This window comes from Megascapheus bottae, chromosome 21 (assembly GCF_031878675.1).
Source record: "Megascapheus bottae isolate mThoBot1 chromosome 21, mThoBot2.hap1, whole genome shotgun sequence".
In the NCBI taxonomy this organism is placed as follows: domain Eukaryota; kingdom Metazoa; phylum Chordata; class Mammalia; order Rodentia; family Geomyidae; genus Megascapheus; species Megascapheus bottae.
In genome coordinates this window covers 33,758,641-33,771,615 of record NC_143529.1, presented here as the reverse complement: position 1 = coordinate 33,771,615, position 12,975 = coordinate 33,758,641, and the positions used below count along the sequence as shown (strand labels likewise).

Genomic DNA, 12,975 nt, shown 5'->3' with positions numbered 1-12,975 from the left:
CTGGGCAGGAAAGTGCAAGAGATTCTAATCTCTGATTAATCCTTGGAAAACTGGAAGTGACTCCTTGGAAAACTGGAAGTGACTCCAAGTGGTAGAGCACTAGCCTTGAGCAAAAAAGCTCAGAGGACAGCTCCCAGATCTTGAGTTCAAGCACCATGACAGACAAGGAGGAGGAAGAGGAAGATGGAGGAGGAGGGAGGAAGGGAAGGAGAAGCAGAAAAAGCAGCAGCAGCAGAAAAAGAAGAGAAGAAGAAGGAAGAGGAGGAGGAGGAGGAGGAGGCGGTGGCGACAACAACAATGGTGGGGACTGTATAACTAAATCAGCATAGGTGCTGCTTATGTGCAGAGAGAAGATGAGCAGGCATAGGTTACAGCCAATGTGTGGTGTAGATCTGGTATTTGATGTACTTGGATCAGCGCTGATTTTCTGACATTACTAACTACACTGAGTTGTGCAAGACAATTCTGTTTTTGTCTCATTTTGTTTTGGGTGAAGGGCCTGTGAGAGTTCTTTGTAGTACCTGTGCAACTAAGAATTATTTTAACATGAAAAGAATGTTTGTAACTTAAAATTTAAGGAGGCTCTTATTTCAGGGAAAAGACATTCCAATTTTCAGGCCAAGTCTCCCCATGTTCCAGGGACAATATGTCACCAGTACAGACAGTATCAGGGCTGCCCCAAAAGCCCACTACCAAATGGCCAGCCACTCCCCTACTGACCAAGGAAATGGTCACTTATTCTCTGTTCTTAACATCTCCCACAACTCCTCCCCCTTGACTCTGCAGGTGCCCTGTCCCTTAAATCACTGAGGTAGAATCAGCAAACTTCTAGAGTATTCTTGATCATCCTGACACCACACCATGTGACTCACACACAGCCCCACACTTATTCTCTGTTCTTAACATCTCCCACAACTCCTCCCCCTTGACTCTGCAGGTGCCCTGTCCCTTAAATCACTGAGGTAGAATCAGCAAACTTCTAGAGTATTCTTGATCATTCTGACACCACACCATGTGACTCACACAAAGCCCCAGTGAAATCCGCATAACCCTATAGTGGAATTACTGCTCCTCTCATTTTACCAGAGAGGAAGCTGGAGCTCAGAGAAGTTATGTAAGAGTTCAAGGTTACCAGCCAGGGGTAGAGAAGAGATTTTAATCAGCAGTGTGTGCAGGAAAGCACATTATGCTGCCACCAAGTGGCAGGAGACAGCAATGCAGAGTGAGTATGAGAAGCACATCACCCATCAGAATCATCTTCCCGCCCCTTTCCACAAAGCTGGCTCAGAAATTCCCCAGAACCCATCCCAGTCCTTATGTCCAAGGCCAAGATTTCCACTTTCTTGATGCAATGCACTTATCAGATGCATGTGTCAATCTAATGTGGCTCAGGCCTACGGCACAGCATGAGCCAGCAGAGAATACTCAAGACCCTGCAACGCTCTGCACACTGCACTACAACAGGAGTTATAGTCAGTTCCACACGATTCCATAGGAACAGTTTTTCTCACTTGATGCTACATGAACAAAAAAAAAACCTGAATTAATGTTAAAAGAATCTAATTTGGGCCAGGAGTTTGGCCTAGTAGTAGAGTGTTTACCTAGCATGCACAAAGACCCAGGTTCAATTCCTTGGTACCACATACATAGTGAAGTTGGAAATGGTGCTGTGGCTCAACTGGTATAGAGTGCTACCCTTGAGAAAGCCCAAGGACGGTGCTCAGGCCCTGAGTTCAAACCCTAGGGTTGGCAAAAAAAAAAGAAAGAGGGCCGGGAGTTTGGCCTAGTGGTTGAGTGCTTGCCTAGCATGCACGAGGACCCGGGTTCGATTCCTCGGTACCACATACATAGAAAAAAACCAGAAGTGGTGCTAAGGCTCAAGTGGTAGAGCTCTAGCCTTGAGAAAAACCAAGGACAGTGCTCAGGCCCTGAGCTCAAGCCCAGGACTGGCAAAAAAAAAAAAAAAAAAAAAAAGTAAGAAAGAAAGAAAGAAAGAAAGAAAGAAAGAAAGAAAGCGCCGGGAGTTTGGCCTAGTGGTAGAGTGCTTGCCTAGCATGCACAAAGACCCGGGTTCAATTCCTCGGTACCACATACATAGAAAAAAGCCGGAAGTGGTGCTGAGGCTCAAGTGGTAGAGCTCTAGCCTTGAGAAAGTCCATGGACAGGGTTCATGCCCTGAGCTCAAGTCCAGGATTGGCAAAAAAAAAAAAGAAAGAAAGAAAAGAAAAGAATCTAGTTTAACAGCTTTATGTAAACATGAGATTTTCCTTCCACATCTACAAGTAACTCAGTATTTATATTTCAGTTTTACTTCTACCTATTCTTGTTAATAAAAATTCCAAAGAGTGGCTGGGAGTTTGGCCTAGTGGTAGAGTGCTTGCCTAGGTTGCACGAAAACCTGGGTTTAATTCTTCGGTACCACATACATACAAAAAGCCAGAAATGGTGCCTAGGCCTTGAGTTCAAGCCCCAGAACTGGCCAAAAAAATTCCAATGAGTAATTACTTACACAGGGGCCAAGGAGGCTCGTAACATGGTTGAGGCCTGAAAGGAAAAAAAAAAAAAGATTGTATTGTCACTGATAGGAATACATCAGGCATAACATTAATTTTTAACCTACTAGGTTTGGTTCTCCAACCAAAATCAAGTGTGATTTAAAAGCTAGGGAGGCCTTGGTGATGATGCCTGTCACAAGCCATCTGACCTGAGTTTCTCTTTGTTTGTTTTTGCCAGTCCTGGGACTTGAACTCAGGGCCTGGCACTATCCTTGGGCTTTCTCAAGGTTAGCACTCTACCACTTGAGTCACAGCACCACTTCTGTCTTTTTCTATGTATATGGTACCAAGAAATCAAATCCAGGGCTTTGTGCATGACAGACAAACACTCTACCACTAGACCACTCTCCTGGCCCTGGCCTGGGTTTTTTTAAGACTCCATTTTTAACCCTAACTCCATGAACATGGCATGTTCCTACATCCCACCCCAGATGCTCACAGAACCTGAAAGGGAGTCAGACACCTAGGCAGACACCACGAGGGAGAAATGCAACGTTAACTGCTATATGCTCTGTTTCTTCTTTATTACTATATCTCTTTAAGTATAGAAATAATACATGTACTTTGTACCAAGTGAGAAAGGGAAAACAAATAATCCCTTTCCACCTTGTCTCTTTTAGTCCCCTCTGGGCCAGGTCACTCCTGCCTCCTGGACATTCCTGATGCCCTGAGGAGGGTTATGTTTCTATGTATGTGACATATTTTTCCTTGTATTAAACATGAACTAAAATAAATCTGAGGGAAAACAACCAAATGTAGTTCAAGTATGGGGCTTATTTGGACCCCCTCAAAAAAGCCAACTGTAGGGACTGGGAGTTTGGCCTAGTGGTAGAGTGCTTGCCTAGCATGCACAAAGACCTAGGTTTGATTCCTCAGTACCACATACATAGAAAAAGCTGGAAATGGTGCTGTGGCTCAAGTGGTAGAGCACTAACTAGCCTTGAGAGAGGCCAAGGACAGTGCTCAGGCCCTGAGCTTGATCAAGCCCAGGACTGGGGGGAAAAAAAGCCAACTGTAAAATGCTATTTGGAGACAAAAGGAAATTGAGTATGGGCTGGACTGGTGAGAAATGATGCTAAGGATTAGTAGGTATTGTATTTGGCATTGTGTTTGTGGGTTTTGGAAACATTTATCTATGAAGAGATGTATACTGAATTATTTCCTGGTAAAATGATATGTTTGGAAATGGCTTACAAGAACTACAGACAAGAAACCTAAGTGGGGGGGGGGGGAGGAACAAAGCTCAGTCAAGCCATTTGATGCTGAGGTGGTCATCTCTACTGTGAGGTATGTGAAAATGTTGCCAGCACTGGATACAGAGAGGCACTTAATCCACACTTGTTAGATGATTGAAGACATTCAACAATGTCACCCAATGTCACTGCTGAGCCCTCTACTGACAAGAGGCCCGGGCTGAGACTCTGATACTTCCCTCTACCAGGCTCACGGGCCACCGATTCCCACCTCATACACCTCATACCATTCTTATGTATTTATTCATTTTTCATATTTTGCCAGTCTTGAGGCTTGAACTCAAGGCCTGGGCTCTGTCTCTGAGCCTCTCTGTGCTCAAGGCTAGTGCTCTACCACTTTAGCAACAGCATCACTCCTGCTTTTTTCTGTTTATGTGGTATTGAAAAATTGAACCCAGGGCTTCATGCATGCTAGGCAAGCATTTTACCATTAAGCCACACTCCTAGTTCATATCCATTTTTCTTTTAATTTTTTATTTTTTGCCAGTCCTGGGGCTTGAACTCAGGGCCTGAGCATTGACCTTGGACTTTCTCAAAACTAGAGCTCTATTATTTGAGCCACAACACCACTTCCAGCTTTTTCTAAATATGTGGTACCAAAGAATGGGACCCAGGTCTTCCTGCATGCACAGCAAGCACTCTACCACTAGGCCAACTCCTGGCCCTGGGGAAAAGCTCTTGACGTCCCAGTTTCCTCATCTGTACAGGGTGAGACTAATTGTTAGGGAGATTAAACTACTGAGGCTGTCTCTACCTGTAAGCCCAGCTACTCAGGAGACAGAGATCAAGAGAACTGTGTTTGGGATTAGAGGCTAGCCCAGACCAAAAGCAAGATAGCATCTTAGTCAGTAACCTTGTGTGGTGATTTCTGCCTGTCATCCTATTTACACAGTTGGCATAAGTAAGAAGATCACAGTGCAGGCTGCCCAGAACACAGTTGTAAGGAGCCACGCTGCTGCATGTAGAGCACCGGAAGCCTGGCCCAGGCGCCTCCTGGAACAGGGCGTACCAGCCTCCCCACAGGCATGTAGTGAGTGACTTGCGTTACATTCTTTGTGATAAGGGTAAGGGTCCAAGAAAGGCATTATCCACGACTCCCACAGATGCCACAGATGCTCCAACGTCACTAGGTAACAGAATCTCAAGAGACTGCAAGGCATTTGCAGTCTGTTTTTGGCTCAAATGCTGAAATATCATTGTGTGACATGCTGTACTTGTGTAATCTCAGAAAATTGCTTGTTTTCTTTATCTCCTGTACTACAGGAAAGCTTTAACTTCCCACTAACTGGCTTGCAGATAATCTTTTTTCTGAACCCAAGAAGTCAAAGACAAGGAAGGGTAAACCTTGGGTTAGGCCAGCGCCATGTAAGGTCATCTGAGAGGATCTTCCCCCTCAGAAACCCTGAAATCTAGCAGCACTAATCCCTCTGGCAGCACCTGGCTGGATGCCAGTTCTGATAAGGCTGAAGCCTTTGCAAACAGCTCCACCGTGGCACAGGAAACAGGTAAGGGCAGGGACGTGCCTCCTTCCCTCTCCTAGTGTTTACAGGGGAAGGAACTCACTGGGTTTGTGAGATTAGGGCAGTCAGGGGCATCCACTGGCCCGGACAGGGTCAGCTCTGGGTGCTGTCCACACGTGGTGGCACAGTGGAATAGCAGTCGTCTAAGCTTGGTGGGCTTGCTTCGGGAATTCCACAGTTCCGAGTAGAGAACCTGCTGGGTGTTGGTGGCTCACACCTGTAATCCCAGCTACTCAGGAGGCTGAGATCTGAGGATCGCAGGTTAAAGCCAGCCGTGGCACTAAAGTCTGTGAGACTCTTACCTCCAATTAACCTCTAGAAAACTGGAAGTGGCACTATGGCTCATGGGGTTGGGTGGTAGCCTTGAGCTGAAGAGCTCAGGGACAATACCCAGACCCAGAGTTCCAGTCCCACAACTGACAAAACAAAACAAAACAAAACAAAAAAGCCTTGGGTTTTCTCAAGGACAGAGCGCTTTACTACTTGAGCCACAGCACCATTTCTATATATGTGGTACTGAGGAATCAAACCTGGGTCTTCGTGCATGCAAGGCAAGCACTCTACCACTAGGCTAAACACCCGTCCCCATCCTCCCCAATTTTTTTTATTAAAGAATTTATTAACATTGATTTTTACATCATATTTCAACTGACGTGTTTAATAAACAAGTATTCAAGAAGGGAATCTCTATATACAATCAATGGCACTTAGATTTTAGAATATAATTAAACTTAGGCTGAGGGTTTGTATGTCATAGATACATATTAGTCTATGTAATAAAATAGTACGTCTATAGAGTCATAAATTTTTATGTCTATGTAGTTGTGTTTATATTTCCAATACCATGTCCATAGCATTGACTAATTTTTAATACTTAGACCATCTGCTCCCAGCAAACAGGCAAGGATGGCTGAACTAGCCTCTCATGACGATGACACTAGTAATGTCTCACAGAACAAAACTTTGGCTCTAGGGCATGCCTGACTTCTTTAAACTGTCCTTTAACCTCCAACATACAGAGAAAATGTGTATATACAGGATGCTTATGGGTTTAAGGTGAATGGGATTTTATAACAAACTTGAAAAACATGAAGTATATGAAGAATTAATTAAGTCCAGAGAGGGCAGCAGGGAGCAGCTGCTGGGAAGTTATCATTTCTGGTAAACACTGTGTCCACACCTGGCCCACAGCTGGCTGTCCAGGGCACACAGAAGTCAATGCCATGAGCCCTCAGGGAATGACGTAAAGCTCCTTATCCCTGGAGGGCTGGGCAGGAAGTTACATTTTTTAAACTGGGATAGCTAACATTTGCTTTAAATATGGCTGTTCTTTCGCCAGGAGTCTGGCCTAGTGATAAGAGTGCTTGCCTAGTATTCAGGAAGAACTGGGTTTGAGTCCTTGGTACCATATACATAGCAAAACCCGGAAGTGGTAGAGCTCTAGCCTTGAGAAAACCCAAGACAGTGCTCAGGCTCTGATTGCAAGCCCCAGGACTGGCCAAAAATATCCTACATGGAAATATGGCTGGTCTTCTATGATTTCCATGTATTAAAAGTTAAGTTCTGGCCAGAACTTAAGCAGAGACTATGCAGTCTTGATCATCTATCTGGCCATGTGTGCAGAGCAGCTGCCATGACCAGCACTACAAGACTGCTGAGAACACAAGAAACTCCTGTACCCTGTGACTCTCTTCCTTCCCAAGGAGACTTTGAGCCACAATGCCACTTTGCTTTCTGCTGATTAATTGGAGACAAGAGACTTTCTTGCCTGGGCTGAATGAACCGTGATCTGTAGCTTTCAGCCTCTTGAGTAGCTAGGATTACAGGTGTGAGCCACCAATGCCTGGCTTGTGCTGTAGCCTTTAAAAATGTATGTGTATTTTTTTTTTTTTTTGCCAGTCCTGGGGCGTAAACTCAGGGCCTGAGCACTGTCCTTGGGCTTTCTCAAGGCTAGAGTGGTGTTGAGCCACAACACCACTTCTGGCTTTTTTCTATGTATGTGGTACCGAGGAATCCAATGTGGGTCTTCGTGCATGCTAGGCAAGTATTTTTCTCACTAGGCCAAACCCTTGGCCCTAAAAACTATTTTTAACTTGCTTTTAAGTTATCTAAGTAGGAACTTGGGAAGAAAGGCATGCAGAGCCCTTCAGGAGCACTGCACAGTTCAAGGCGGGAGGCATGGCGCTCCAGCCAGTCGTCGGCCACTGCAGTGATGCCACAGCCATTCCCTGGCACAACTCTCTCTAGCAGCCTCTCCTGCCATCCTGGCATTGCAAACCACATTAACTGCATGTCTTCTTATTGGCAAAGAAAGCTCAGAGCCAAACTCACAGCAAGGTTCTCCAAAGGCAAAATAACATGGCATGCAAGGTTTTTTGTTTGTTTTTATCGTAGGACAATCCTGGAGTTTGGGCCTTTTTGCTTGAGGGCTAGTGCTCTACCACTTGAACCACAGCTCCACTTCCAGGTTTATTGATGGCTAATTAGAGATAAAGGTTTTATGGACTTTCCTACTTGAACTTGCTTCAAATTGACCTTCAGATGTGAGCTTGGTAGTAGCTAGGATTATAGACATGAGCCACTGGTGCTCAGATAACATACATTTTTGTTTGCATGCCAGTTTAAGGGGGGGGGAGGAAAGTAAGAAAAGAAAGAAAAAAACTACACAATAACTATATATATAATTTTTGGGGGGGGGGTCTGTTGTGGGACTTGAACTCTGGGCCTGGGCATTGTTTCTGAGCTCTTAAGCTCAAGGCTTCCACTTCCAGTTTTCTGGTGGTTAAGTGGAGATAAGAGTCTCATGGACTAAAAGTGCCTGGGCTGGCTTAGAACCAAGATTCTTAGATCTCAGCCTTGTGAGTAGCTGAGATTACAGGCGTGAGCCACTGCGCCAGGCTTCCACATAATTTTTTTTTTTTTTGCCAGTTCTGGGCTTGAGCTCAGAGCCTGAGCACTGTCCTTGGACTTTCTCAAGGCTAGAGTTCTACCACTTGAGCCTCAGCACCACTTCCAGCTTTTTTGTATGTATGAGGTACCAAGGAATCGAACCCGGGTCTTCATGCATGCTAGGCAAGCACTTTAACCACTAGGCCAAACTCCTGGCCCCACGTAATTTTTGTAACCATTAAAAAGTAACCTTATGAATCTGAGTAAATGGAATACCAGTGTCTCTTGTGCTATTTTAGCAACTTCTCTGAGTATGGCATTATTTCAGGGGTGGAGGGGCTGGGCGGGGCAGGGGGGGGGGGGGGAGACTGACCAAATAAGCCAGAGTGCCTATCTTAGGCCACACCACTCGAGAGTAAGTCTTTTTGGTTTTTTCTGTCTTTTTGGTTCCCAGGCTGTCCCTGGCAGCTCACACAGCCCTGCACCCCTTCACTGTTCCCAGAGGCCATCCTCAGTATCCCTCCAACATGGCCTCTGTCCCTTGATTTACTAGACCTCAATGCCCAGCTGAAGAATACCTCGAGTATGATTTTCTTTCTTTCTTTTTTTTTTTTTTTGCCAGTCCTGGGCTTGAGCTCAGGGCCTGAGCACTGTCCTTGGACTTTCTCAAGGCTAGAGCTCTACCACTTGAGCCTCAGCACCACTTCTGGCTTTTTTCTATGTATGTGGTACCGAGGAATCGAACCCGGGTCTTTATGCATGCTAGGCAAGCACTTTAACCACTAGGCCAAACTCCCGGCCTCGAGTATGATTTTCGCTTGCAATTTCACTTTAAACCTGGGTGAAGAGACCCAGCTGCACCGCCCACCTCTTACCGTCCCAGGCCTGGTGAAGTCCACACTGTGTGCCAGGCTCTGCCGCATCTGGTTGCTGAAGAGGCGAACACAGACACTCTGCAGGTACTCAGGGGTGATCTGCAGGAGGATGGAGGACATGCAGTGAGCCAGCTGTGAGGGTCTTCCTCCTTCCTCTGGAGCTGACGGACCTGGACATCATTCAGCTTTGGCATTAGAGCTCATGAGCAGAATTAATTACAATGACCTGATGGAGAAAATGCTAACCTAGCACAGGTGTGATCACAGGCCATCACACATCAGACAACACACTCAACTTGACGACATGTACATTGTCAGGAAATACTTTTTTTTTTGTCAGTTCTGGGGCTTGAACTCAGGGCCTGAGCACTGTCTTTGGGCTTTCTCAAGGCCAGCACTCTACCACTTGAGCCACAGCATCACTTCTGGTACTGAGGAATCGAACCCATGTCTCATGCATACTAGGCAAGCACTCTACCACTAGGCCAAACTCCCAATCCCAGGAAATTTTTTTTTTTTTTTTTTTTGGTGGGTCATGGGACTTGATCTTGGCCTGGGTGCTGTCCCTGGGCTCTTCAGCTCAAGGCTACCACCCTACCCTTGAGCCAAGCCCCACTTCCTATTTTCTAGAGTTAATTGGAGATAAGAGTCTCAGGTCCTTTTGTGCCAGGGCTGGCTTTGAACCTTGATCCTCAGATCTCAGCCTCCTGAGTAGCTAGGATTCGACATGAGCCACCACACCCGGCTAATACATACATTTTAAACCACTTCTGTAAGTTGAGGAAATAAAGCCCCTAGGTATCCATCATGTGAGAGAAAAAACCTCAGGCTTCAAATCTGAAGGTCCAAATGGGTTCTGGCAGTTTTGCCAGTTGCATTCCTGACCTGCTGAGATTCCAGTTGTCCATCTGCCTGGGTCACAGTGAGGGGAATGAAGCCACAAGTACACCTATTACTGGCAATTGTGAATGCTTGTTAAATGAATGAGACTGTCAGATTCTTGAGGACTGTCTCCCTCAAGAACACCCATCATGGCATTCTCCTTTATGCCCTCCGGTCCCTGTCTCTGGCATAAAGTCACAACTCTCCAGCCTCGCCTTCCCAAGTGCTGAGATATATGTGTGTGCCCTTATGCCCAGCATCATAGTCTGGTCATAGTGTTGTCAGCTATGTAGAGAAAATGGGCACTCTGATATACATTGAGATTTTAGAAAAACAAATTGGTAACATTTATCAAAATGTTGGTGTCCATATCTGATTTGGGAGGTATATTCATAGGTATGAAGCATACACAAAATGTTCATCGCAACTTGTTTTCTTTTAGGGGCCAGTAATAGGGCTTACTTTATATTCTTATTTGGCTTTTTTTGCTGAAGGCTGTCACTTAAACCACACCTTCACTTCTGACTTTTTGCTAGTTGAATGGAGGTAAGTCTCACACAAGCTTTCCTGCCTGGGTTAGCTTCAAACCACAATCCTCAGATCTCAGTCTCCTGAGTAGCTAGGTAGCTGCTCATACCCGAGTATGAAATGTTTTTTTCCTATTGTCAGCTAATTCTCCAGCTGACTGTAAAGCAGACAAGATAAAGATATGGTAGAGGACGAGTTAGGTTGGTGGATAAAGTACCAAGCAGCAGGAGCTGAGGTCACAAGCCGTCTGGGCACGCTGGCTTTGTGAGGCAGGGGGAGGGGTAGCAATCTGAATCCACACAGGCCCCGGCACTTCTTTCCTCCAACAGAAACATACACAATTGGGGTGTTCCTTACCATCTTGCCGCTGACCGTGGCCTCTAGTGAGTCTACCAGCTCGGCCGTAACTCCAATGAGGTTGTGGTAGTCAGCCTGAATCTTATTGTACCGCTTCAGGTACGTCATAGACCGGCGCTCGGCTTCCACCAGCTGCTGGTGCAGCTGCTGCAGCATTTCTAAGATGGTTATACAAGAGTCCCAGGTGAGAAGGGATACAATACCAGCTGATCCCCAAGGTTCCACCCAGGCCACACAGTAGTCCTCTGTAACAATGGACGTGACACTACAGGTTTTGAGTACTTTCTATCTCACATCATGTGTACTTATGAAGTGCCTCGTAGTCACTGGATGACCTTTCCCATGGGTAGCTCAACCAAATCATCACTGGCTTACCACACAAGGTTGTTTCCCTTGGTGGAACTGCAGACAATTTCGCTTGGTTCTTCTATGGCTAAGACAGATGAAATTGCTACTTCTTTCTACACTCAGCTCACAGGAATCAGGTTTGTACCTTCCTGTGTTTTGGCACTGAAGTTGTTAGGACAATCCCTATCTATAGGGCAGTTTTTCATTTCAAAGGAAAGAAGCGGTATTAGAAAAAGTTAAGAATCCAGGATGAGAGGAGATTCAGTAGTCAATTAGTTAAAGCAGAAAAACACTCTGATCAGGCCTAGAAGGCAGCACCTAGAAGGCTGAACCTTCTCTACATAGCAGCCCTGGACACTGCAGCCAAACTACCTGGCACAGAGGAGAGGCAAATCCTTACATGTCTGCACACTAGGATTAGGACAATACTCCCCAAGATTTATATGTTAAAAGCTTTCTCCCAAGAATGGAGCTAATGGGAGTCGGCTCCAGAATACCCAGCCCATCTCTCCTGTGTCCTGGATCAATACAGTTCACTCCACGATGGGCTTCCCACTATCACCGCCAGAGGCCCTCACAGAAGCCCAAAATACTGGGACTGCTGTCTGGGACTGGAACCCCCCAACGGTGGGCTAAATAAATGTCTTTGCTTTGTAAGTTAACTGCCTCGGGTATTTCATTATGGTAATGGGCAGATGACTAACACATGAAGACGAGCAAAAAAAAGCCTTTTTTTTTTTTTTTTTTTGCCAGTCCCTGTGCTTGAAATCAGGGCCCAAACGCTGTCCTTGGGCTTTCTCAAGTCTAGAGCTCTACCATTTGAGCCACAGCACCATTTCTAGCTTTTTATATGTATGTAATGAGGAATTGAACCTGGGTCTTCTTTCTTGGTAAGCAAGCACTCTATAACTAGGCCAAACTCCTGGCCCCTCCAAGCCTTTTTTTGTCTGACATTAGCAACCAACTCTCTCCTGTGACAAATCTAAACTACTAATCATTTGTCAACCCCTGGTAAGCAAAGAGCTAAATAATTTATTAATACTTAAAAAAAAAAAGTCCAGTGGGTACTAGTGGCTTATACCTGTAATCCTAGCTATTCAGGAGGCTGAGATCTGAGAATTGTGCTTCAAAGGTAGTAAAGTAAATGAGACTCATCTCTACTAAACTACTTCCAGGAAAGCTGGAAGTAGAGCTATGGCTCAAGTGGTAGACTACTCGAGCAAAGTCAGCTCGGCAGCTCAGGCCCTGATTTCAAGCACTAGGTTGGGTATACAGATACACAAAGTTTACTTTTCTAAAAAGAAGCACACACAAGCTGGGAATGTGGCTTAGTGGTTTGCCTTGCATACATGAAGCCCTGGGTTCGATTCCTCAGTATCACATAAACAGGAAAAGCAGGAAGTGGCCCTGTGGCTCAAGTGGTAGGGCATTAGCCTTCAGCAAAAGAAGCTCAGAGATAGCACCTAGGCCTTGAGTTCAAAGATCAAGTTCGAGGACTGGCAAAATACATACATACATACATACATACATACATACATACATACATACATACACACACACACACACACACAACTGCAGGCAATTTTGAAATCTTCTCTGATAGTATTCTTCAGAAAGAGCTAAACCAGTAATCCTAGCTACTTAGGAGGCTGAGATCTGAGGATCTCTAATTAACCTCTAGAAAATGGCAAGTGAGGCTTGGCTCCAGGGTATTGGTGGTAGCGTTGGGCTGAAGAGCTTAGGGACAGCGCCCAGGCTGAGTTCAAAC

The 12,975-nt window shown here is 45.5% G+C and overlaps 1 protein-coding gene across 8 annotated transcripts in view; it reads right to left on the bottom strand.

Annotated features, from left to right (window-relative positions):
• Armc9 (armadillo repeat containing 9) overlaps positions 1–12,975 on the bottom strand; it is a 120,056-nt gene that overhangs the window by 84,388 nt on the left and 22,693 nt on the right. For all 8 annotated transcript variants that reach the window (XM_090355024.1, XM_090355026.1, XM_090355023.1 and 5 more), the window contains 3 exons: positions 10,860–11,017; positions 9,093–9,191; positions 2,510–2,544 (listed from right to left, as the gene is read on the bottom strand). In XM_090355024.1, the coding sequence (XP_090211150.1) occupies positions 2,510–2,544; positions 9,093–9,191; positions 10,860–11,017 (292 nt within the window). The remainder of the gene's footprint in view (positions 1–2,509; positions 2,545–9,092; positions 9,192–10,859; positions 11,018–12,975) is intronic.